This window comes from Aethalodelphis obliquidens, unplaced genomic scaffold, assembly GCF_003676395.1.
Source record: "Aethalodelphis obliquidens isolate GAN/ISIS:26980383/991018 unplaced genomic scaffold, ASM367639v1 scaffold25, whole genome shotgun sequence".
Classification (NCBI taxonomy): domain Eukaryota; kingdom Metazoa; phylum Chordata; class Mammalia; order Artiodactyla; family Delphinidae; genus Aethalodelphis; species Aethalodelphis obliquidens.
In genome coordinates, this window is record NW_020837969.1 from 34,385,562 (window position 1) to 34,413,271 (window position 27,710).

At 37.7% G+C, this 27,710-nt stretch overlaps 1 protein-coding gene across 3 annotated transcripts in view; it reads left to right on the top strand.

The window, feature by feature from the left end:
- Nucleotides 1-27,710, top strand: part of PSD3 (pleckstrin and Sec7 domain containing 3) — a 565,935-nt gene that overhangs the window by 253,551 nt on the left and 284,674 nt on the right. For 2 of the 3 annotated variants that reach the window (XM_027122996.1, XM_027122997.1), the window contains exons 5-8: nt 10,573-10,767; nt 10,873-10,953; nt 12,915-13,027; nt 15,575-15,633. In XM_027122996.1, coding sequence (XP_026978797.1) covers nt 10,573-10,767; nt 10,873-10,953; nt 12,915-13,027; nt 15,575-15,633 — 448 coding nt within the window. Of the gene's footprint in view, nt 1-6,062; nt 7,092-10,572; nt 10,768-10,872; nt 10,954-12,914; nt 13,028-15,574; nt 15,634-27,710 lie in introns of those variants that run through there. The other variant, XM_027122998.1, reaches the window with a different exon arrangement.

A 27,710-nucleotide genomic window follows, 5' to 3' on the forward strand; every position in this document is an offset into this window, starting at 1 on the left:
CCCGGAGGGTCCCTCCCCCCTGCCTCTCCTGATCTTCCCAGCCTCAGGGGTGCCGATCCTGTCTGGCCTCCACTTCTCCCCCACCTCAGTCCCCCCTACCTCCTACTGGTTCACTTGGGGGTTCCCCCGTCTCCTTGGTCGTCACAGTCCCCCCAAATGGCCGGCAGGTGCCCTAGTTGTGGGGAGACTCCAACGCCATGTCTTCCCACGCTGCCATCTTGGCTCTGCCTCCCTGTGCAGTGTATTTTAATCACATTATTAAAGGAGATGATCAGCTTCAGACCATCTACTGATTAATTTACAAGGGAGTGGAATGCAGTTGCCCCTTTATTTTCTTTTGTCAGGGTGGAGAGTGATATGGTGTTATCAGAAATTTTTAATGCCATATCAAGGCAGTGAAGCAACATAGCCAAAAGCTGTTTCTCATGAAGTTGTAAACTCAGAATTCCAATGACATTTTAAGAGTATTTCAGGAAAACAAGTTAGTCTATCTGCAAATGATTCACTCTTCCTTTCCTGCCCACTGGAATTGGGATTCATTGATCCCACTTTGCACAAAGAAGCTTCTGTGCAGAGTGAACATGTAAATGTTTTTGCATCATTTTTTTTCTCCTTAGTTTTCACGCTCAGTATTTAGAAATAGTTGCTTTGCAAATGATTCATTTCAAATTTTTATAATGTGGTTGTATTAAAGTTGATAGTATTGCAGGTATTACATGCTTGTTTGAGAGCTGGCCCAGAAAAGCTGCAGCCTAGTATAGAAAAACAAAACAACCCCAAAAAGCAAAAAAGTGAAAACCCCTGTCTTCTGGATCATGCCCAGAGGAGCCTGAACCTGTAGAAGGGTGATGAGTCCAATTGTTTCCTGGAAATTAGTGCTACTAAGGCACGTTCAGCCTGTCTCATTCCGTTGGTGAGCTTGGTCGGTCTCTGTACACTGCCTCGCACACGGGTGCCCTCTTCTGGAACACCGAAGGCAGGACTGAGAAAACTGAGTGAGGTGAAAGGTTCCCTGAGGAGGCAGACCTTCTAGGTGATGCTTACTAAAATTCATCATTGGTAAAGACTGAATTTTGGCCTCTGTGCTGAGTTTTGATTATAAGGTTTTGTTTATGGTTCTCTTATAAGGGCCCTGAAATCATTTGTAGGTAAGATGCAGTCCCATCTAGAGAAATCTATTCTATATAAACATCAAAAATGTGTTCATTTGAGGCAGTTTTCTTTAGAAAAATCAAGTATTCATTCATACTGAGAGCTAACATTTGTATATGATTACTAATAGCAGTTTACATTTAATAAAATGCTGATCTCGCCTGATCATCCAAATAACCAAGTAGTAATCTTAGTGGTGCAAGGGGTGGTGTAGTGATGAAAATGGGTCTGGTGATGGCAGCTGACATTTATTGTTTACTGTGTGCCAGACTCTTCCCTAAGCATTTACACAGATCTTCTCATTTAATCTTCATAGCACTTCGTTCTTTCCATTCTGTAGATGAACAAACTGAGGCTCACGGAGAATAATGAACTTACCCACAACTGGTGGCTGATGGAACCCATGTTTGAACTTGGCAGTCTAACTGGAGCTTTTCAACAGATACTCGCTTTTAGCATCTTCTAAATTTATAGTTGTTCCTTACTGGCAAACTGAGTGCTTGCCTGGAGAATCTCATTAAGAAATTAAGGGGACCTCCTAATTCTTTCACTGTAATGGAGTTTTATTCAGATGAATACTCTGCTAGACATGTTTTTAGGGTGGCACATTTCAGAGTTCCTTGGTCATATAGACTCTCACCCTGTGAGGGCACCCATCAGTGTGTGGGCAAGTGCTGTGCCTGTACTGAGTTCCCACGGGTAGCTCTGCCTGGGTATACTGTGGGCACTTTATACTTATCATGTCTTCAAGTCTTTGAATCAAACTCAGGGTTTTTCTCCTCTGTCTCCTGTTTTTCCCCATATGCTTGCACACTCTCTGCTCTCTCTTTCTCTAGCTCCCTTCCTCTCTTCTTATCCCTCTCACCCCCTCCCTCTCCCTCCTCTCCCACCCCCTCTCTCCCTCCCCCTCCCTCCCTCCCCCTCCCCCTGGTATACATTCCTTCTTCTTCCTGAGGTAAGAAGAGTGCTGAGGCCTGTGTCAGGCCAACACTCTGCCTGAGACAATCTCTAGAAAGCACTACTCCCAGGCTTAACCAGTATTAGATACTATTAGGTAAATGGCACCACTGGAGGTGCTGTAGCTGTTCTGAATAACCTCATTTACGTTTCCCTCAAGATTAGGTGTAGAAAACTGCTAGAGCTCATGAATGAATTCGGTAAAGTTGCAGGATACAAAATTAATACACAGAAACCTGTTGCATTTCTATACATTAACAATGAAAAATCAGAAAGAGAAATTAAGGAAACAATCCCATTTACCTTTGCATCAAAAAGAATAAAATACCTAGGAATAAACCTACCTAAGGAGGAAAAAGACCTGTACTCTGAAAACTATAAGACACTGATGAAAGAAATCAAAGATGATACAAACAGATGGAAAGATATACTGTGTTCTTGGATCGGAAGAATCAATATTGTCAAAATGACTATATTACCCAAGGCAATCTAAAGATTCAGTGCAATCCCTACAAATTACCAATGGCATTTTCCACAGAACTAGAGCAAAAAATTTAAAAATTTGTATGGAAACACAAAAGACCTCAAATAACCAAAGCAATCTTGAGAAAGAAAAAAAGAGCTGGAAGAATCAGGGTCTCTGACTTCAGACTATACTACATAGTAATCAAGACAGTATGGTACTGGCACAAAAACAGAAACATAGATCAATGGAACAGATTAGAGAGCTCAGAAATAAACCCACACATCTATGGTCAATTAATCTATGACAAAGGAGGCAAGAATATACAACGGAGAAAAGACAGTCTCTTCAATAAGTGGTGCTGGGAAAACTGGACAGCTACATGTAAAAGAAGGAAATTAGAACACTTTCTAACACCATATACAACGATAAACTCAAAATGGATTAAAGATCTAAATGTAAGACTTGATGCTATAAAACTCCTAGTTGAAAAAGTACACAGAACACTCTTTGACGTAAATTGCAGCAATATATCTTTTTGGATCCATCTCCTAGAGTAACGGAAATAAAAACAAAAGTAAACAAATGGGACCTAATTAAACTTAGAAGCTTTTGCACAGCAAAGGAAACCATAAACAAAACAAAAAAACAACCTATGGAATGGGAGAAAATATTTGCAAACAATGTGACCAACAAGGGCTTAATCTCCAGAATATACAAGCAGCTCATGCAGCTCAATATCAAAAAACCAACAACCCAATACAAAAATGGGCAGAAGATCTAAATAGACGTTTCTCCCAAGAAGACATACAGATGGCCCAGAGGCACATAAAAAGGTGCTCAACATTGCTAATTATTAGAGAAATGCAAATCAAAACTGCAATGATGTATCACTCCACACTGATCAGAATGGCCATCATCAAAAAGTCTACAAATAGGGCTTCCCTGGTGGCGCAGTGGTTGAGAGTCCGCCTGCCGATGCAGGGGACACGGGTTCATGCCCCAGTCCGGGAAGATCCCACATGCCGCGGAGCAGCTGGGCCCGTGAGCCATGGCCGCTGAGCCTGCGCATCCGGAGCCTGTGCTCTGCAACGGGAGAGGCCACAGCAGTGAGAGGCCCGCGTACCGAAAAAAAAAAAAAAAAAAAAAAAAAAAAAAAAAAAAAAAAAAAAAAAAGTCTACAAATAATGCTGAAGAGGGTGTGGAGAGAAAGGAACCCTCTTACATTGTTGGTGGGAGTGTAAATTGGTACAGCCACTATGGAGAACAGTATGGAGGTTCCTTAAAAAACTATAAATAGAACTACCATATCCTGCAGTCCCACTCAGGGACATATATCCAGAGAAAACCATAATTCAAAAAGCCACGTGCACCCCAGTGTTCATTGCAGCACTGTTTACAATAGCCAAGACATGGAAGCAACCTAAATGCCCATCCACAGAGCAGTGGATAAAGAAGATGTGGTTTATATAAACAATGGAATATTACTCAGTCATAAGAAAGAATGAAATAATACCATTTGCACCAACATGGATGGACCTAGAGATTATCATACTAAGTAAAGTAAGCCAAACAAAGACAAGTATTGTATGGTATCGCTTATATGTGGGATATTAAAAAAAAAGTGGTACAAATGAACTTAATATACAAAACAGAAATAGACTCACAGCCGTAGAAAGCAAACTCAGGGTTACCAAAGGGGAAGAGGTGGAGAGGGATAAATTAGGAGTTTGGGGTTAACATATACATACTACTATATATAAAAAAGATAACCAAGAAGGACCTACTGTATAGCACAAGGAACTATACTCAATATTTTGTAATAACCTATAAGGGAAAAGAATCTGAAAAAGGATAGTTATATACGTATGTATTACTGAATCACTTTGTCATACACCTGAAACTAATACAACTATGCTTCAATGAAAAATAAAATAAAATAATTTTTAAAAAGTTTTGATAAAAGGAATATGTTTTTAAAAGATTAGATTAGGTGCTATCTCTACTCTGCCTGAGACATAAAGGCCATAGATAATGGTGGCCAAGAAGATTTCCTTTCCTTTCTTAGAGGCGATTTATGCTTCTGGGTTTTAAGTGCATCTCACTTACGGTGTTGTACTTAGAGCTCTTCTTGACTGACTTCATTCTGGCTTCCCTGGGTCTGCTGGTTTCAGGCCTCTGTGACTGCATCCTCAGCTTGCAGAATGGCAGCCGGGTCATAGTGCTCCCTTGCAGTCCTTTTATTCCACTTGTGACTGGAGTTGTTTCCTCGCCCTCTTTGGGATTCTTCTGACTTGCCTCTGACTAGCTTATGTATGAAATCGAACTAGGTGACTGTGGTTGTTTTCTAAATGCAGGGCATGCACCTTAGCCTAGTTTATTTTTTTATCCTAGTTTTATTACCACAATTAAATAAAAATTTAAAGACATTTAAAAAATTTAAATTCAAAGAAAATATGAACTAAGACAGTGTATCTGGTACCCTCTGCTGATGTCAGTCTCCTTAGAACTTTTCAGGATCGGTTATACTGAACTAGAAAGTTAGTGCCCCATGTCATTGCTGGCAGAACGCAGAAGACCTCAAAGGAAGTGGAAACAGCTGCTTGCTCAGTTCTGCGTTCTTTCAACAGATGGCTGTTGAATAACCTCAGCCTACTCTTCTGATGTGGATACAAAGTGAAGTTTAAGATAGTGGTAGGTGAGAGAGGTGGGACTTTAAAAAAGCAGAGCTGTAATATCCAGGTGCTCTGAGAATGCAGCCGGGGGGGTTGGAGTACGAGTCTTAGAAAAGCTGTTATTTCACTTGGGTTCTTGTAGGATCATTGAGTTTGCAGAATTTTTGGGAACCCCGGGATTTTAGGGTGGGGGTGACAGGAGCAGCAAAAGGAAGGACGTGGGAAAGGGGTGTAAGAGCACAGCTTACATCTCTGTGCAGCCCAAGCATGAAGACGATGGAGGTGACCAGTCTAAACGGGCAGTTGGGGTTGGCTTGTGAAGGGCCTTAACGACATGCGGCAGAGCATGGGCTTTTACCTTGTGTAGGATATTTGTGAAGGAGACGTTTTATCACATCCATGGTGGCAGTATGCAGGCTGGGAAGGAAGGGTGAAAATACAGAGAAAAGAGGGTTTTCCTTTTGTATTTGAAGGACATTAGGGAAGAGTCAGCAGATCGTAGTCAATTGAGAGAAGATCTTGATAAGACAATAGAAAAATAGTAGGAATAAAAATTAAATCACAGAAGCAAGTTGAAACAAACCCAGAAGGAGTCTGATCGAGAACAAGCATTCGGGAGATAGGGTTACCAGATAAAGTCAGGATGCCCAGTTAAATTTGAATTTTAGATAAATAGTGAATAATTTTTTTAGTGTCAGTATGCCCCATGCAATTTTTGAGACATACTTTCACTAAAAACTGTTTTTTGTTTATTTGAAATTCTGATTTAACTGGGTATCCTATTAATTTTTTTTGGAAAACGCAGTAATCAGTATGATAAAAAGGTTATGAAAAGACTTGGTGGTCAGACTCAGTGATCTGATCCTTCTTTTGATGATATTGATGATAGAGTGTAACCACATATGTTTGGAGGTGTGAGGTATAGGCCTTAGTGAAGCATTTATATATATCACAGGGAGAAGCTTTTGGGAAGTCTCTTCTATATTTAAGTGACTGGTAAGGATTTCACCTTAGGAGATTTAAGTTACTTGATCAAGAAGAAAAGCGGAACTGTAGAAAAGAAGGGAAAATTCAAACTATTGGAAGCATCTAACACTCAGCAGACTAGATGGACAATGTCTTGTGTATTCCAGGAAACAAAACGGGGGTGTCCCTCCTGCTGAGAGGGGTCATCCAGTTTGCTTTATCAAGTGTGAACAAGGCAGGGCTGCCATTGTTGTGTATGCTCTTGGTATACAGTGGACCCTGTGTTCTGGCTTCTGTTTTTATTAGTACTGTAAAAACATACAGAAACCCCAAGAGTAAACACTTGCGAGAGTGTGAGGTCATAGTCAAATGACCTCACAGGGAGCCAGGTCCTTGGAAGCCCTAGTGGACCAGCAGACAGTGGAGATGGGGGATGAAGAGTCCTGGGAAGGGGCTTGTGAGAGGAAGCATGGCCCAGGCGCACCCTTTGCTCCAAGATATGGGTTCTTGGTGTCTGTCGTACTGCTGGTGAGTTGGTATTGCCATCATACCGCCAGGCTTTCTGACTTAAAAGGGGCAATCTCTGTTCTTGTTCATGTTCTTTCATAAATTGTGAATGGGGCAGAATGAAGCCATCTAGGAATGGAAGTATTTATCTTCATTTTATTCCTTATTTTCCTTTTTACTGAAGGTTTTCTCAAGACGATCCAGAGAAGTCTGATCCATACACATTTTTAAATTACCTCCTTCTGGTGAATGTGAGGAAAATGAGGTGAAATAGACTGGGCAGGATAGGAGAAAGAGGCAGCAAACATGCGGAATGAGAAACATAAGGAATAGGAATCAATACCGCATTTAAAAAATACAGTGTCGTTAGGGTAAGTCTGTTGTATTTGAACAACATCTTTGCAGTACTATGTATGTGGTACAATTACTTTTTTTTATGGAGTGATTAAATACATGCCGTGAATTTGCCCTGAGAAGTGAACAATGCTAAGTAGCAGTTTAATTGAGAAGAAAATCCTTTCTTTGACATTGTTTTTTCTACACAATAGCTAATATGCGGAGTAAGAGAATGCGCGGGAGCACAACTCCAGGGATTTTCTTTTCATAATTATAAAAACTACTTGACTGTAACTCAACTAGTTCTTAGAGTAAATATTTTACATTTTCACCACTTATTTAGGAAAACACAAAAGTGTGAGCTGACCTTTAAAAGAAGTGTCCTCTATGAATTTACTTACAGGTTTGCTGTATATAAAAATTAAATATTCAGTTTTCTGATAGCGTAAATTTCACAAAACTGGCTGGTAATGTGAACTTTATAAAGTAAAGTTTAAGATGAAAAAAATTTAAATGTATTTACGTGAAGAATTCATCATAATGAAGCAATTTATTTTAATTGGTGGGTATTTCTTTTGGAAAATTGTTTAAGGTGGCTGATTGCTTAGGGAGGGTTACCAAACATCTTGGTTTGCCTGCGTCAGTTCCGGTTTGTGTCTGTTGTCTTGGTGTTGACTATGGTTTAGCATTTGACTTTGACTTTAAAAAAATGAAGTATTATCATTAATAGTTGCAGTAGAATAAGTCAGCATGGGTTTGTAACCCTCCACTTTGTACTTCCCGCTTCTCCACAGTCTCATCTGGAATGCGTGAGTTGACATGTGCATTGAACAGAAATTTCACATAGTTGAGTCTAAAAGACTATGTGGGATACTCTCTCTCCCTTTTCCCTCCCCTTAAAGCTCCTTTCAGAGATAGCTTGTGCAGTGCTTGCTGATAAGTGAGCTTGGAGAGGGGCTGCTAGAGTCTGGCAGTGGTTGGGGACTCCGGGGACTCTGCAGCCCCCAGGCGCTCCTTGGTGCACCAGCTGGCTGTGCAGTAGCCCAGCTGCACTGAGTGATAGTGAAGCTGCCAGGCTACCACTTAGTTGGTGGATCAGTGGGAAATGGGAAATTGTAAGTTAGGTAGAACAAGTGACAAAATAGAGATTAAGCAGTTCTGTTTAAAAATGTCTTCACTTTGCTGTAATGATTTTTATAAGTTTACAACTATTTTTTTTATTGGTAATGCTTTTTTTTTTTTTTTACCTTGTAACAATTATAACTACATATTTAATGATTTTATCATCCCTGTTTCCTTTTCAGAGTGTCCTCGTTTAGACAATAAATTGTTCTCTACTTACAATTCAGGCCAAGTTAAAGAGCTATGGGATAGGGCAAGGGCCTGCAGACTAGGATTCAGTGTAGCCTGGAATGGCTTTTACATTTTTAAAGGTTGTGAAAAAACAACAAAAACAAAGAAGCATGTGTGACCAGGGTCCTTATGTGGCCTGCAAGTCTGAAATATTTACTCTCTGGTTCATTGCAGAAAAATTCTATGTCTGCTTTACAGTCTACAGTAAGTGTGTTGGAAGACTACTTAAGCACAAGTAGTTTACCATGAACATAGCTTTGTTCTGTTAGAAGTCCAAAGGAAGGTCTGGAAATCACAGTGTTATTGGTTTTAGTGTTACAGATGCATGCTGCAGCACCTGGCTAGAGCAGAGGTTCTCACAGTGTGGTTGTGCGGCTTCCTGAGACCCTTTCAATGGGTTTGTGAAGTCAAAATTATTTTTTTAATAACAGTGCAGCATTGTTTTCCTTTTTCACTGTGTTGATACACACTGATGGTACAAAAGCAATGGTGGGGGCCTTAGCACAAATCAAGGTAGTAGCACCAAACTGTTCTAGTTGTTACATTCTTCATTGCCATGCATTCAAAATAAAAATAAAGGGCAGTTTCACCTAAAGATGTCCTTGATAAAGCAGTACCAATTAATTGCTTTTCAACACTTGGGTACCTGCCTTTTTAATTTCACATGCAATGAAATGGAAAATATGCATGAAGCGCTGTCTAGGAACAGCACTCATGTAGTTTGAGTTGTGAGCTATAAACTAGTTGCTTTTTTCATGGAAATGCCATTTTCCTTCAAAGTCTGACAAACTGTGGTTTTGGCAAACATTTTCTTGAAAATAGAGTTACTTAATTACTTTAAGGAAAACAACCATCAATTTTTGTTGCCAATGGTAATACTTAAGTTTCAATCAAAATTAGAATTTTGGAAAACTTGTATCTACCACCAAAAGTTTGGCAGCTTCCCAGTACTTAAAGACTTTTCTGAGGATATTAGTGGTGACATTAATAAATGTTATTTTTTAAAACAATAAAATGTGTCAACAGATATTTTGCAAGTGACCAGTTCATGTGGCAGAATCATGCCTGGGTAAGATGCATTCAAAGTGTGAGACTTTTTTTTTTTTTAATTAATTAATTAATTTATTTATTTATTTTTGGCTGTGGTGGGTCTTCATTGCTGCACGCAGGCTCTCTCTAGTTGCGGCGAGTGGGGGCCACTCTTCATCGCGGTGCGCGGGCCTCTCACTGTCGCGGCCTCTCTTGTTGTGGAGCACAAGCTCCAGATGTGCAGGCTCAGTAGTTGTGGCTCACGGGCCCAGTTGCTCTGCAGCATGTGGGATCCTCCCAGACCAGGGCTCGAACCCGTGTCCCCTGCATTGGCAGGCAGACTCTCAACCGCTGTGCCACCAGGGAAGCCCATGTGAGACGTTTTTAATATGAGTACAAAAAGTTCATTGATACAAGTTTAGATTCTATATTGCAGCTAACTTTTAAGAGACTACCACTTGTTTTATTTTGGCATCATCATATGAAAAAAGAATATCCACAATTAAGGATATTAAAATGCTCCCTATTTTTCTAACTAAATATTTCTGTGAGGCCAGATTTTCTTAATGCTTTCAACCAAAATGATGTATTATTACTGAGTGAATGTAGAAATGGCTGTGAGAATCCAGCTGTCTTCTAGTGTGCCAGGCATTAAAGAAATTTGTAAAAGATGTAAATCACTGTTGCTTGTCTCATTAAATATTATGTTATTGTTTTGGAAAATATAGTTCTTTTTAATAAAAATGTATTATTTATATTCATGAAATGGATTTATTATTTTTAAATGAATATTTAAATTTTTCTGTTTTAATTACTCATGCAGTGAATATCACTAGATATAACCTACATACATAGAGGTCTTTGGAGTTCTCTATACTTTCAAGAATATAAACGTCCTGAGACCAAAAGGTTTGAGAACTGCTCATCTAGGGTTTAAGTAATCACTTCTCTAGTATGTTAAAATATAGCAACTGAAAATATTTTTATGAATAATTAAGCATAAGATGCTATCATTTAAAATAGTTTTTTCATTTGTTCTACAATATTGTGATAATTTCATTAGCTACTTTCCTTTTTGCCACACAAGAACAATCTTTTCTGTTCTTTTGTTTCCTTCTTTATCAATTCTCACAGCAATGCTGGGATGAAAACAACACTGCTAGAGGCTCATTCTGAAATGGGGAGTACTGAAATTCTGGAAAAGGAAACCTCAGGAAGTCTCAGTAATGGTACCAGCAGCAACGTAGAAGCAGCCAAAAGGTTGGCCAAACGTCTTTATCAACTAGACAGATTCAAAAGATCGGATGTGGCAAAGCACCTAGGCAAGAAGTATGTCCCATTCCAAGGATGGCGTCAGAGTGTATCCTTGTAGGGGTATGTGTGTGTTCTGATGGCTTCAATTTTAATAACCAAGTCTATTCTGTTTTCTTATAGCAATGAATTTAGCAAACTAGTTGCGGAAGAATATTTGAAGTTTTTTGATTTTACAGGAATGACACTGGATCAGTCTCTCAGGTATGATTAAACATCACTTCTGTTCTTCTTTGCTTCTAAATAATTAATTCTGAGAAGAGAAAATAATGTGCTGAAGCTAAAATCTGATTTTTATTTTTTTAAACCCACAGTTACTTTGTGATCTTAGCTCAGATTGTATTACAGATATTAAACATGGTGGAAAGTGGGAAAAATATATTGTTTTTATGAAATCACACATGAATTCATATCCTGCACCAAATAGACGACCTAGTTAAGAATGGTGGCAAAGTAAGTCTTGGAGAAATGGAATCTGTGGGAATCTGGTTTTTGAATGCCTTAAAAAGGCACAGTTTACAGACTGTAGAATTAGATTTTCCCTAATCATTTTTTACAATAGCCAAATAGCCCTTTAAGACAGTACTTTGGAATTAACTAATGAATGGGATAAAAATGAATATCAACATAATAATCAGCAGAAAGTATCTGTAAAACTGTTTCAGACAGTAGCACTTTTTGCTGATCTGTTCAAGTGAAGGTGTTGGAAACACACTGACCCTCATGTCTCACACGATACCATAGTATAAATTTCTAAGTGCAGCTGAAGGTAAAACCCAGTAAGCATTTAATCTTATAAACTTTATAACGTGTCACAGCCTGGAGGAATTCTGAGATCATCTTGTGTAATGCTCTAGTGTTACAAATCAGGAAACTGAGGCCTGGGAGGTGAAGGGAGGATGTTCCGTTAGAATGCACAGCAGTGAGTTAGTCTCTGGCTCTTTGCGTGAATCAAGGGTACTCATAGGTTTGTCAATGAAAACAGGTAAGGGTGGGGGAGGGATCTGTATTTTTGCTTTACTCTCTCATATGGTTTATAAAAAAAAGTTAAGAAAAATTAAAGTTAGATCAACATAATTTAGATTAACTACAGATAAGGAAGACAGCAACACTTTCATCATTGAAATATGTTTTATTGTATGTTTCTTTCAAAAGTAAGATTTCTTAGGGCATTTTAAATGATTTTTTCCTTCCCATCTCATGTTTAGGTAAATGCATCTACTTTGTCAAGTGAGGGTCCTGGATACATGTATAATAGACAGTACTCTCAGTGACTCTGATCTAGATTGGTATTCCTAATTTAAGAAATAAATTAGGGTTTTATTTTCCAATTTCTTCCTCATGTAGCAAGTTAATAATATATGGTGGTGATAATAGGCAAAATAAAATTAACAGAAATCTACTGTGCTAATGGAAAACTGATGAATTCCTAAAAGTGCTAACAAAAGTTCAAGATGAAAAAAAAAATAACATGGGACTGAGTGAACTGATGAGGATCATTATAATTTTTGCAGCTTTCTGTTTGAATAATAATAAAAAAGAAATCTACTGTGCATAAGACAATATAATTGTAATTTTAATAGTGGGTCGGTGGTGATTACAGTCAAGTAACAAAATGACAAAAACCTGTGATCTTTGTCAAGCTTTAAAACATAGTCTACAGGGGACTTCCCTGGCGGTTCAGTGGTTAAGACTCCGCACTGCCAGTGCAGGGGGCGTGGGTTTGATCCCTGGTTGGGGAACTAAGATCCACATGCCGCGTGGCATGGCCAAAAAATTAAAAAAAAAAAAAAAGTTTAAAACATAGCCTACATGGTTATGCATCCAGACTTGTGTTCTTTAGTTTTTATCTGACTGATCTTTTAAAATGGCTACTTGACACTTAACATATGTGGAAATCATCCACCTTCCCAAGGCTTTTTTTGATGTATTGGCCACCATGTTATTGCTCTGTCATCTTTTATATTGACAGTTCCTATAATATAAACATCAATATAAATTTATATTGAATGGCCATCTAGTAAGTGATTTTTTAAAAATATAGAATATCTTACTTTGTATTGTTAATTTCTTATGTTTAAATGAATTAACTTTTAACTATCAAACATAGAGAGTATGGTAACATTTTCTAAAAATTCACCTTTTCCCCCTTAATTCTTTTTTAGGTATTTCTTTAAAGCATTTTCTCTTGTGGGAGAAACCCAAGAACGAGAGAGAGTTTTAGTACACTTCTCCAATAGATATTTTTATTGTAACCCTGATACCATTGCTTCACAAGGTAATCTGATGGAAATGCTTGAATTTCTTTCTTATAACAAGGGCTATTTTCCTCAATGTGTGAAAGTTACATTTTATTATGGAAAATATGGAAACTTATGCAGAAGAAAATGAAAATCACCTAGTTATCTCTAATTACCTAGAGATAACTGTTACTAACAGTTTGATTTACTTCCTTCTAGTCTATTTGTACAATATTTTATGTCAAATTGGAATCATTACAGAGTTTTGTTTCCTACTGTCTTTCCCTTTCATTGTGAGCATTTTCTCATGTTATCAAATATTCTTTAAAAGCCATGATGTTTAATGACTGCATGATATTCTTTACTCTTGTTTTAGTTACTTTTACTCCATTTTCCAGTTCCATAGTATGACAGTATACTTTCTTTAAATTGCTCATGGTTTGTCACTGAGATTTTATGTCAGTGTACATTGTAATAAGTGAAATGCTAGTTTTTTTCTTTCTCCTTCCTATACACCTGATCTCTAAGCTTCTTGATGAAGGGCATGTATAGTTTTATGGTTAGTTTTGGAAACATTTGCAAATCTCACTGGAGTTTGTGGTGTGTCTCTGGTGCTTTTTTTGGACATTCATTATTACAGCACTGACCACTGACTCTGGTTTATGATTTTAATGGTCTATATTTGTATTTACTATTTTAAAAAGCAACTTTAAACTATTTAATTTTTGATATACCTTATGAAGATAGGTCATTTCTCCGTTTCAATTCTTATAATAAAGCAAAGTTTTCAGGGTTTGAAGTCAAGCATTTTCACTTACAATTGGAGTATCTTTCATAAACTTACAAGTTCTGGAATAAATCACTGAGACTAGATGCACTAGAAATTATAATTATCTCTTAGCTTCCGTATTGCCAATTAACATTGTGTCAGTGTACTTTATATTGACTAAAGTGATTGCTCCTGCTGCCTCTGCCCTGAAGGCTGTAGCTAAATTAACTGATTGTTAAAGTCACATTCCTATCCGTAAAATAGGAACTGTCTTTATTCCTTTGACTATATGTAGACCATTTATTCACTGTCTGTATCACTGTCGGCCTTGACTGGAGAATGAAAGGTATAGAAGTGGATTGTTTTTATTAGAACCTTCTTCAAATCTAAGAAGACACTGACATTACTAAGTGAAACAAGGACTACGGATTTGTGTACTCAATTGGCTGTTGATAAGGATATTTGAGAGTTAGCTGCTGAGGTTTAGAAATACATTCAAGAATTTGTTTTATATGTATTTAGAATACTGGAATACATACACTTTTAAGCATTTAGTAGCATCTACTTAGAGATAGTCCACTTAGAGAAATCACCTACTCAGAGGCATAGTTTGGAAGATAAGCTATCTTTAATTCATGAATTCAGTAGTGGGACAAGCTTTTTTGTACATTTAGTATAAATTAATAAGATTTTTCTGCATCTGCAACTGCTATTGTCTACTTTACTTGGATTGAGAATTGCAGGGAGAGAATAAGGAGAACTAATCCTAAGGTTTGGAAGTAAGAAGCTTAACTCTTAGTGCTTTTTCTTTTCCTTTGTAAAGTAAGAAGAGAAAGTGATGTTTCCATATAAGTGTGAAATGACCTTGCTGGTTTGGGTAACGTTTTTCCCCTAAATATTAATTTTAAATCTTCAGTGATTATTTCAGTATTTCACTTTTGTCTGATCCATAGCATCCTGGACCAGTCAACCTAAATGTTGCCTTTAAAGCATGGCAAGAAAAAGGATAACTATTTCTGTCTATATATTTTTAGCCAGAGAACTAATACCCAAAGAGTAAACATTGGAAGATGCAAATCTTGGTTTTCTTTAACTTTTGCTTCTTTCCTAATTCACTTTCTTCCCAGAAAATAAAAAAGTAACAGTATTAAATAATTTATTTTCATTTGTATATCTTATAGAAAATTGAGAAACTTTAAATAAAAAAGATAACAATTATAATTTTACTATCAAGAGATAATAATCTCTTAATATTACATTATATATCATTCTAGATGTATTATATTTAAATAGAATCATACTGCATATAGTGTGTTTTTCATGTAATACTTTATTGTAAAATATCTTTCCATTTCAACATGTATACTTGGACCACATTTTTAATGACTTCAACATAACAGAATTGTGTTTTAGGTGGGTTATATTTACTCATTCCCCATTGTAAGCAGTCTTTCTTTAGGTATCCTTGTGTTTGGGGTAGCTCCTTATTTCATTAGTATAAAGCCCTAGAAGTAGGTTTGCTGTGTCAAAGGACACTGTTTCAAAGTTTTAGATATATACTATCGAATTGTCCTCCAGAGGTAGGAATAATTTACTTCATCACCAGTAGAGTCCAAATCTGTGCATTGAGATCATTTTAATAACTTTTTCTTTATCTATTTTGTGTTTCCCCAAATGAATATGATTAATTTTGCCTAGCCACAGTATTGCGTTTTCATAGGTTCTTAATTAAGCATAGGTATGCTATTTTAATGATACTGAGGAGTCCAATAGGAAATAGTGAATTAATGCTTTCTGTCCTTGTCTCTTTTGTTAGATGGAGTCCATTGCCTCACCTGTGCAATGATGCTTCTTAACACAGATCTCCATGGCCATGTAAGTGTAGGTGTGTGAAGAGCTGTCTTACAGAGCTCCAAAATATTTTGGGCTTATCTTTGCTTTTGTGTTTATCCTCTGCCTCCCTTTACCTCATTCTCTACATGGCAGGTAGGTAAGCATAAACCTTTGGAAAAAGAAATAACTTATTCTACATGCTAGCACTGAACATAATTTTAAGTGAATTCCGTATGCCTACACGTCTGGAGTTGTTCTAGCTGTAATGTGTGTTCTTGTATCTTCTTTCTCCACTAGGTGGCAGAGACAGAGCTTTTACTTATGTTTTTTGTTTTTGTTTTGTTTTTTGGTTAGCTACTAGGGTTGATATAGAATAGTGGAAAGAGGATATAAGTTAGATCTGAAAGTGTCAACTATGTTTTCACTAAATATAGTAGTAAGTCTTAAAACTCAGACTTCTTTACACTCCTCAACTTACCTGGTCTCTTGCTAGTTGAAATATCAAGGTAATCTACTGTCTCATCTTCTATTTAAAGTATAGGATGAACTTATAGAATTTAGAATTATATGTAAACTTTCACCTTTCATAGAAGTGGAATTTTAGCATTTACTTGAACTGTTCATATTAGAGAAAATGTTTTAGTTAAATATAGATCAACATGTACTTAGCACAAAAATTATTTCATAGTCCCAGGTCCATTTATTTTGAAGAGAAAATCATGTTTCTTATAATTAAAGAGTCTAGATCATCCCTTGATTTGATATATGATTTATCTTCCAATTAAGAAACCACATTAAAAGAACTAAAACTTAGATATTGGTCCTAATTTGTTCTACTACTATTCCAAAAGGTCACACCTTATTTTAAACATGGTGCTCCTCTTTAAGAGAGGCAAAATGGAGCTGTATGGGGTCATTAAGATGGACTGAGGCGGGGGAAGAACGGTTCTACTGTCAAGAAAGTGAAGGAGAAGATACAGTGATAGAATCATAATTTCAACATCGTCTTCACAAATCTCACAATACTCAACTAGGAAATTCCTTCTGCAGTTTGCAGGAGGTGAATTTAGAACACGTTAGTGACTTGTAGGCATATGTAACTTGTGTCCTGAGATTATATAGACTGAAAATGTAGATGTTCTCAGGGGACATTCGTGGATAATATGTCTTGTGGAAATGAAGGTACTGGGATTCCCACAGTGTGAGCCTTGAAATGAGTGTTAGAGTCTAATATTCATTCAACTTGATATGGGGATGACCAATCAGTGTACTGTCCTAACCTCTGTTTTCCTGTTAACAGTGAAGCACGTTTTCATTGCTTTCTTTTCTGTTCATCTTGTGATAACAGCTGCAACTCTGTCCCCTTCTTTTCCTCCCACTCAATTTCTTAACCTAACTATCAGCTGAAGGAAACACTTTTGATTATGCTTGTCCACATACAAACATTAATCCAAGCCAATGCGTCCCAGCATGAGGAATCTTCTTCACATTGGATATCTTGAGGTCCCATCCACATATGATAGTTGTGCATTTACTCTCTTTTGACTGAGAAAATGTATAGTAATGAAAAAGAGAATCCAGTAATAGTTCGATTCTTATTTAAAGGTTAGGGATGTCATAGTACTTCTATGGAAGTTGCTAGATTTGTGGGGATTTATTTCTATTAAAAGCTGGATTGCTTTTTAAAAAGCTAATATTGCTTTAATAATACTTTCAAATAAGCATGTGTCTTATTAATCACAATAATTTGAAGTATAGCAGTAAGTAAAGGTGTGAAGTTTGTTATTTATTCAGATAACTCCGCATGCTTGATGTCCAGACAAGCCATGGGCACCCCAGGGCCTCTTGTACACAGGTTCAGAACCACAGATCTTGGATTTGCTTTTGTCTTCCACACTTGAGGAATTGAAAGGAGATTAAATGATGCGTCGCACTTCTTTTTGGCAACTAGGATATAAGAGACAGTTTATATAAATGAACAGTTTAATATTATCTTGATTTATGCCAATCGTACATAATAACAACTGGCTACAGTGGCAGAATTACATATGAGGGAGAAAATTATGAATGCAAGTAAATCTCTCTGTATCGCCTTCAAAATCATGTTGTTATTGATTATTAGTTCTTAGGTTTGTTTTTAAAAATGTGTGCTACGTACTTCGGATTGTCTGTTGTTTAAGTTTTGTATATTAGACTTTTTTATTCTTATATACAGTGCATGCTGTTTCAAGTCTGTTGAAAGTATACTAGCTATCATAAAAACTAACTGTGTGAAAATGTGTTTCTCTTCTTTTCCTCCTCTGGATTCATTTAAAAAATAAATTTTCCTTCTAGGTGGTAAGTTTTTAATTCATAATTCTGGATATAACTTCTCTTGCATTATGATTGCCTGAATTATGTTACAGTGTCTGACTTATTGAAAGTGAATCATTCATGAAGAGTATACAGTGAATTATTTCTAGCATCTTCCCCTTTTCACCTTCTCCTTATGCTGTACTGCCTAGGTCATCCCCTCTCATTACTTAGTCCAAAGCCAGAGTAATCCTCTTGGGAAATGAACCAATAAACCACTTCCCTTTTCTTCCCTACCATTGTGTCATAATAGCAGTACAACAGCATGACATTTCTAAGAAGTGCTGAGACAAGCTCATCCCTTCCTCATGCTTTCAGTGGGGGAGGTATAACCTGGGAGGTTCACTTCTTACAGCTGTTCTTTGTGAATCTTCCTGTGCTTAGGAATGATGTGTTGAAAATGCACTGGAATGGGCCTTTGTTCTTCCTGCTAATCTTAGTAATAGAATGGTAGAAGGTATACTAATATAGTGAGTCTAATACAGTGTCATATGTTGGAATGTCTTTCTAGCTTCCTTTTTTCTAATTTATTCTGTCGTTAAAGAAACACTTGTAGGGCTTCCCTGGTGGTGCAGTGGTTGAGAGTCCGCCTGCCGATGCAGGGGACGCGGGTTTGTGCCCCTGTCTGGGAAGATCCCACATGCCGCGGAGCGGCTGGGCCCGTGAGCCATGGCCGCTGAGCCTGCGTGTCCGGAGCCTGTGCTCTGCAACGGGAGAGGCCACAACAGTGAGAGGCCCGCAAACCGAAAAAAAAAAAAAAAAAGAAACACTTGTAGCATGTACACTCCATTCCAAGTTCCCTGCCATCTGGGTAAGGATCAGAGGCCATATCTCACTCTGGTAGGGCTGGTGAGGCTAACCTCCCTTAGGTTAACTGCAGAGGTGGTGGTAGGTAACTAAGGTGCTGTGGTGGAAAAGCACTGGGGTTCTCTTAATTACACACCCTTCACTAAGTGGGCTCAGATGTTTTAGTCATTTTACTGGAGCTAAGAATGGTGATTCCCTTCTGAACTTACTTTAAAAAATACGAATGATTTATCATTAGTTATCATTATTTTAGCAATAGTATGGACTTGCTTTTACTTTTCTGCAAGTGGTTTACTCAGATTAAATAAGTATTTTATAATTGTGGTCACATTTGCTAAGTGATCTCTTATTTTTAAAATGCCTCTTCATATCTGAAATCTATATGTAAGTTAGACTTCTGCACATACAGATCAATATCTATCAAAACAAACCCTAAGGTTTATTTTTCTCTTGCTATGTTGGAACTAAGGTGTATTGAATATTGTAACTATCAACAAGGAAAGAGTTGAAACTTTTTTTTAAAGCCTTGTATTTTATTGGAAAGGCATGAATAAAATGATTTATCATTTTAGAATAAACTCAAACCTGTTCCTTTTCTGGACTTATCTTCAGATGTGCTCTGTTAACTAAAAGTAGCTCTCTTGTACTTCAGTCCTAGTCGAGCTTCAGCCTCCTGAATCTGAGGCTGAGGCTGAAGACAGGTAGCAGGGCCAAGACAGTAGTCAGGAGCTTCTTACCAGGACTGGATCCTGAGATGGGAGGAAGTTTTAGAAATAGAACTGAGTTGCAGCAGAGACTGGGGTGGATAGGGGCACAGTAGTTGGCCAGTGTCACAGCTAAAAGTTGGAAGAGATCCACAAGATGGTGCTGCCCAGGTCAGGCCATGGTCAGAGGCAGTAGCCAGGGCATTATTTTAAGTCAAGATTTTGTGACAGAATCTACCCTTTAACACTGAGGCCTGGGATTTTTAGCAGCAGTTTTATCTGAGGTGTGTCTCCGCTTTCTAGCATTGACAGAGCCAGCCCACCCTGTGCATGGGGTGTAGTGTGTAGGGTGTGGTTTCTCTGGAGTGGTGGCTTCCTGTCTCGGGCTGGGCATCCTGCAGATGCTCTGTCCTTGGGATACTTGGCATGCATCATCTTCAGTAGTCTGGCTTTGTTGTGTGAGGCAGGACCTTACTGGCTCTTTTTGGTGTTGGGTTATAGGTTGGATAAGGGGTAAAACCAAGGCAAGTATACCATACTGGTAGGGGGAAGAAAGAAGTCAAGGAATAAAGTATAGGTTTTGTAACAGAATAATGTTAAGAAGGTGTGTGTAGTGTGTAGTTCAGTTTGAGATAGGTCATAGGAATTCATTATTTTTCAATCTGTAAACTGCATTGATAATTGTGAGTTTCTAATTCGTAGATTGGCTTTCTAGGATCCTAGAATTTTGAATGGTGGGTAAAATATTTGGTTTATTATCAGAAGTGGAAAATGCCTGTTGTAAGAATTGTGATTAAAGACTTTTAATGCTTTTACTTTTCATATTGTGCTATCTTATATTTCCACCCTTAAAAGCAGCACAGATCTCCATGAGGTTGCTAGGGATTATTTAATAACTAAGGGATTCTCTGTGGGTTTAATAACTCAGGGATTCTCTGTGGGTTTCTGCGGCCGTCATCCTTGTAACTGGCATCCGCTGTGAGTGCGTTTTGCTTCTGCTGTCCCTCTCTCCTGCAGAGCTGTCTTCTCTGTGGACTCCTCTTCGAGTCCATGCTACCCCATTTCCTCAGTGTCCTCTTCCAGGAGAGCCAGCCCTGGCTCTGAATTCTTTTTCTATCTGATTTCCAGCTGTGGGTGGTATTTATTTCCATAAGCCTCCTTCCCTTGGAGTCCTCTTTTCCACCTCCCTGATGTGGAGTCTTTCTTTCACCTCGTGGGGGCTCCCCAGCCACAGTGACTCCACCAGACTCTCATCACTGTCAAATTGGCAACTGCTGAGATTTTAATAGGAATCCTTATTTAAGCATGTCAGAATTAATCATGCACTGGTGGATTTTCTTGGCTTCCAGGACTCCTCAAAATGAAAGCCTTCCTTTACTTTTTTTCTTTCCTCCATTCCTTTCTCCCTGCCCTTACCCCCTTCTCTTTCTTTTTTCACCTTTTTTTTTTTTTTTTTGGTAGTTTTACTTTTCTTAGAATCAGTTCATACTTATAAAATACAACAAGGATAGCTTTTATCAGTTGAGTCAGTGGGGCTCATTTAGGGGCCTTGGATTATCTCATTGATACATTATTCAGAAACTTCATCCCTTCTCTTTCTTACCATTATGAGCTTCTCACATTTGCACTGCTCATTTGTAGATGGTGATAAAGGAAAGCAGATGAAACTCTGTTAAGTCAGGTTTTGCTCTTTCTTCCTGCAAATAGTTTGGGGAGGGAGGGGGAAATGAGGATGAGGAAGGTGACTGAAACCTCTGACCTCTAATACCATTATTTTCTTTAATGCCTGTCTAGACAATCAAGTTAGAAGTAGAGATTAGTCTTTGTAATTTGATAATGAGGGCAGTCTTTCCTTTATCTTCTCAAATTTTAGAGAAACTACTTTCTATGAAGCAGTGATAGAAGATGCTACTAAATACTTCTCAATGTTCTCAGGATTCCTTTATACTCTTAAAATATTTTGAGGACCACCAAAAAGCTTTTACTTATATCTGATTTACCATATTAGAAACTAAAATGGATAATTTAAACATTTTATTAAATCATTTAAAATAGTATTAATGAGGGCTTCCCTGGTGGCGCCGTGGTTGAGAGTCCGCCTGCTGATGCAGGGGACACAGGTTCATGCCCCGGTTTGGGAAGATCCCACATGCTGCGCAGCGGCTGGCCCTGTGAGCCATGGCCGCTGAGCCTGCGTGTCCGGAGCCTGTGCTCTGCAACGGGAGAGGCCACAACAGTGAGAGGCCCGAGTACCGCAAAAAAAAAAATAGTATTAAGAAGCCAATTAAATGAATAACATATTTTTTATGAACAATAATTATACTTAAACAAAATTTAGTGAAAAGAATAGCATTTAAAATTTTTTGCCAGTCTCTTTCATATTTGGTTTAATAGTAGACTGCTAGATTCTCTGCTTCTGCATTTTGTCTTTTGCAGTATATCACAAGTCATGTAGCTTCTAGAAAACTCCACTGTAACTTGTGAGAGACTGAAAAACGTTTTTATTATTATTATGAAAATAGGTTTGACCTCATGGACACCCTGAACAGGATCCCTGAACCACACTTTGAGAAGCACTGTGTTGTAACATTATTTTCAGTTACCATATATCTATTTTTTCTTTATGCCATTTCTGGCTCCTTTTTCAATGGCAATGTGTTACACAAGTGGTAGGAAAAATCCCAGTAATACTTCAAATATATCTAAAAGTTGAACTTTTAACACTTACATTAGCCTTGTGTTTAGGGTTTATTAAAGAATACTTTGAATATTATAGCAGTTTCCTGGTTTGGAAATTTACAAAGGATCCTGCTTTGCCAACTAATCATGTATTCATGTATAATTTAAAAAATGGACACCTGAGGGCAGCAGAACACAATTAAGCTTATTTGATAGAGATGCATACAAAACAAAAGCAAAATAGTAGCTTTTAGCAGAGCTCCAGAAGTAAAGTAATTACCAGATCAGTAGTATGCTTTTTCAGCACTTACTGTAACATGTTGCAGGAGGTGGAGTTGTCATGTGGGAGGGTATGCCTGCTGTGTTTTAATATTTCAAGATTTATGAAGCCAGATTTTACCAATGGATCATGAGAGCTTTTAGTTTCTCTGAAAGCATGTTTTCCACAAAGTTTCCAGACTTTATGCTATTAAAAATGAAAAATGTTAGGATTATTTTGCTCATTCTTCAACCTTTCCATCAGAGTATATGCTGTGGGCTGCTTCCTGGTGAATGTGCAATTGAGATAGCCACCCTATCAGCAGCTTCCCCTTAGGGCTGAGTGTGGGTCAGGTCTTGGCTGGAGCTTGGTAGAAGGTTCCATTCTCCTAGTTGTCAGGGAAGCATGCTCAAAGCAAAGACTTGGTCACACTTATGCTAAGCTTTAGATTATAGTTTGTGTGGTGTCTAAGTGACATTGTTAAGAATGAAACTCTTCTTCTTAACTTTGCTGTCAGTTACCACTAAAGTTGGGAGTTGATTATCTGCTGGGGTGGGAAAAAATGCCACAATTTTAACAAAGGGAAAACCTGAAATTAAGGCACAGAATACATCAGGACGCCTAATCTGCTTGCATGCCCACTTGTGGTTTGTCCTCAGTACCAGTGCCGCTCCTTTTCCTTTTCTCATAGACTGGGCCGGCAAAGTGTGACCCACAAGCATGGTCGCGCTGATTTTCCCAACTTTTATTGGAACACGGCCACACACATTTGCAAACTAAAATGACGATGTTCAGTAGTCACAGGGACCTTATGGCCTGTGAAGCCTAAAATATTTCTTATCTGGTCCTTTACAGAAGTTTACAGAACTTGTCTCTTCCAGATTCTTGCCCCTTAGTGTATGAAACCTTCTATTCCCTCTCCCAAACATAGTAGGGTTATGTTGAGGATGATCTTTTTACCTAACGTTCTAAATGTGAAACGTGTCCGAGTTACGTTTTTCAGACATGATAAATTCATCAAAGAATTTCTCTCTAAAAGGAAACAAATGGATAAAAAAACTCTTTCTTTTGTAAGAAAATATATTTGTTAATGGCAGTATAATGATGTTGGGAGAATAGCCTTAAATTTGTTTGGGAATGTGAACCCCCAGTTTTGGGTTTTTTTTTTTTTAACTTTTTGATTAATATTTTGTCTCATTAATAATGGTACCTTAATTGGCTAAGTAGTCAAGATTTGGGCCTACCTGGTATTTTGGGATTTCAAATAGAATTCTTTTTGTGGCTTTTCCATTTTATATTTGGTTAAAAATGCCTCCTGATTTTAAAGATAATGATCTACAGATTTATACTTACTGAGCGTCTCAGATTTGATTGGAAATGTTGCATTGATTTCAAAGGATAATTTGTGTGCCTCTTAATGCATAAGGAGGTCTTTTCAAATCTCTATGCTTTATTCATTTAATGGGAAGGAATTCAGAATATAAGAAAGTTCTATGAAAACGCTGCCTTGGCATGCAACTGCCAGCGTTTGTTTCAGAGCAGTCATGATTCAATTTCAAAAGAAAACAGAATAGAATAGGAAGAAGAGGATAGAACCATGATACTGTATCTTTGATACCTATGAATTGTTGAGATACAAAATCAGTGATTAAAGTTCACTTTGTTCAGTGGACAGTATTTGTTTGAATAACAGTCTTTCAAATTAATTGATACAATTTGGTATAACAAGGAGAAAAAAAATGCAGGTCTCATAAGGACTGTTTCTTGATGATAAAGACTTCATTTTATTTATTTTTTATTTTATTTTTTGCGGTACGCGGGCCTCTCACTGTTGTGGCCTCTCCCGTTGCAGAGCACAGGCTCCAGACATGCAGGCTCAGCGGCCATGGCTCACAGGCCCAGCCGCTCCACGGCATGTGGGATCTTCCCGGACCGGGGCACGAACTCGTGTTCCCTACATCGGCAGGCAGACTCTCAACCACTGCGCCACTAGGGAAGACCCATTTTATTTTTATTCCCTGATAAAAATGGTAGAAAAACATGGGGAGGGTTTAAACACTGATGTCAGTAACACGCAAAATGGACTGACCTGACCCTTTGCTTTTGCTCCTAAACCTTACCTAGAAGAATTACCAGTGAGTCAGAGGAGGACAATAAATGGCAGATTTAAAGAGCCTCAACTAACCAAGTATTCCAGAAGTTGTTGGGCATCTTTGACCTATAGAAAGCCATGTATTTTGGTTATCTTTATTCCCTGCATTGGTCAGACAAATCAAGGCAAATTGTTCCAGTTGATTGCACCCAGAACACTACCTTACTGTGGAGGACCCAAAGTGTTTGAATTATCTTTTGTTGGTCTGACTTTACATACCCATTTCCCCCCCAATTGCTATTTTCCTAATTGCTGTTTCAAAGTCCATGTGAGTCAAATTGATATCTTTATACTAATATAGGCAATGTTTAGTCACTGTGAAAGTATACAAAAGGCAATACCAAACAAGCAAGTAAATGAAATAAAACTGAATTTAGAATGAGTGTGATTTTATAAACTAAAATAACACCAGGGACTTTACCATTATTTTTAAATGTTGTAAAACATAACAATTGTTAATTAAATGATGAAAGTTTTATTTACACCTTATAATAGAAATTCCTGGTGTCCTAAAGAAGCATTTTTGACTGAGTGATCTTTACACATACTGCTCATGAATCTTCCAAAAGAATTTGGAAAAAACTAGTAGCTTCTCATCCAGTTTAAAGTTGTCATCTAAATATTTTATTGTGTTAAGTAAATAAAGCTTATGAAAAGAGAGAATTTTTGATGTGGATGTTAATTATTGATATTAAAAATTGTCTTTCATTAGGGTCTAAAGATCACAGGGAGAAATATTTCTAAATGACAGTACTTCTGAAAATCCGTTCCTCCAAAAAACAGTGAGAACACTAGCAAAAAAAGACCAAAATAAACATTTTCAGAACTCTGGATATTAACCAGAATGCTTGTAACAATCTAAAGACTTTATTGGAGGAAAAAAATAAAACCCAGCTGAATTTCCATAAGAACAGAAAGCTTTGTGCTGTTTTCACTTATCCTGTTAACCATTCCCCTCTCCCCCGCTCCAGAGTAATCTTGAAAACCAATAGCCTCACAGTCACGGTAGCTTTGAAAACCGAAAGCCTAGCATCCACTGGAATGGGCAATTTGGAGTTCTCCTCAAAGTCCCATTCCCAGGGAATTGTCATTACGTGTATGTGACTTGTCTGGCAGTTCCCTGGAAAATCGTCACTTGCATAGCTTGTCTTTCTTTGATCTGACTCTGCACTCACTCACTGAAAGCAAACTTTTCCCCAGAGTATGTGGCAGTTGTTCAACACTGCTGCTGCCTGGGATGGTGGTAAACAAGAGGCTGACAAACAAGAGGCTGACCAAAAAACTCAAAAGGAAAAGCTGGGAAATAAGATACATAAAGGGGGCTTTGGTAAGCTCTGAATATATTTGGGAATCTGTGTCTACATGCCCAGGAAAAACTTGGGAAGGCCCTAAGTTCTCACTTCTTCTTGACTTTGAGATTTTGCACAAGCAGAAAGTGAAGCCTCAAACAGATTTGTGAACGACCTCCTGGAGCCTCAGCACATGCAGAACCCCACGGCACAGGCTGACTACTTCCTGATTCAGAGTGTTTAGGGAACCTCTGTCCAGTAATAGGTTGACTGCTGAGCTAACTGAGTAGAGACTTCAGTGGCCACACACAGCAAAGAATATAGACTTTACAGAATTAGTTCAGGAGAAGCAAGTAAACAGTGACATCAAAAGCTGGGGAGGGGAAGGAACCTGATTTACAGAGTGGCTGTATTATGTTATTTAAGACTTCTAGTTTTCAACAAATAATTTTGAGACAAAGAAATAGGAAAGTATGGCCCATACATAGTATGAATAACAGTCAATAGAAACTGCCTCTAGGAGAAGCCAGGTATTGGACATGAAAGATTAGAAAAATGGATTAAAAGCATCTAACTATGTCTACAAAAGACACACTTTAGATTCAGAGACAAGTAAGTTGAAAGTAAAAGAATGGAAAAAGTACTACTGGGCTAACAGTAATTGAAAGACAGGTGGACTGGCTCCATTAATATCAATAAAATGTATGTTAAGACCAGAACTGCTAGAGGCAAAGACAGACATTTTATAATGATAAAAGGGTCAGTCCACCAAGAGGATAAAACACTAATTCTAAGGTATAGGCACTTCGTAACACAGCCCTGAAATACATGGATAAAAAGCTGACAAGTGGAAGGGAGACTACGTACTCAGCACCAGAGCACCTACACATATAAAGCAAATACTAACAGAGCTAAAAGGTGAGAGAGTGATTCAGCTGACTCTTGAAACAATGTGGGAGCTGGACCACCGACCCCTGCGCACAGCTGAAAGTCTGTGCGTAATGTTTAACTTCCCCGGAAGTTAACTACTAATAGCCTACTGTTGACCTGAAGCCTTACCAGTCAGTTAACACATATTTTGTATGTTGTATGTATTACATACTTTATTCTTACGGTAAAGTAAGCTAGAGAAAAGAACATGTTATTAAGAAAATCATAAGGAGAAGAAAATACATTTACTGTACTGTAAGTTTATGAACTTAGTGGTATCAGTAAATGCAGTACAGCAAATGTATTTTCTCCTCCTTATGTTAAACTTATAATTATCATTAAGCTTATCACCTGTTTATAAGATGAATCCTCTGTCAGTACCTACATCAATATTGTCTTATGTGGTACAAAATGCTATAGGTGTTACATGTATTAATAATGCCAGACATCAAAATGAAAAGATAATGTGGAAAAGAAATTCATATTTATTTACAGGTATAATGATTCATGCATTGATAACAAAGAAGCAGCAATAAGATTGCTTCATGGTAGCCTAGCCTGTACACTAATGAATAACTTGTTATAAAATTTTTATGGCATACAGCATTATAGTCATTTATAATATAGTATTAGAAACATTGCTACATTAAAAAAAAAATCACTTCTCTGTGATGATAGGCTGTGAGCCATGTGGTTTGTCTGTGAGTTTTTTACAAATTGCTGCAAATCTCCAAAAAATTTTCCAGTGTATTTATTGAAAAAAATCCATGTGTAAGTGAACCCATGGAGCTCAAACTCATGTTGTTCAAGGGTCAGCTGTATAATACTACTTGGAGACCCCACTCTCACCAATGGATAGATCATCCAACAGAGAATCAAAAAGGAAATAGTGGATTTGAACAACACTATAGATCAATTTGATCTGACAGACATATATAGAATATTCC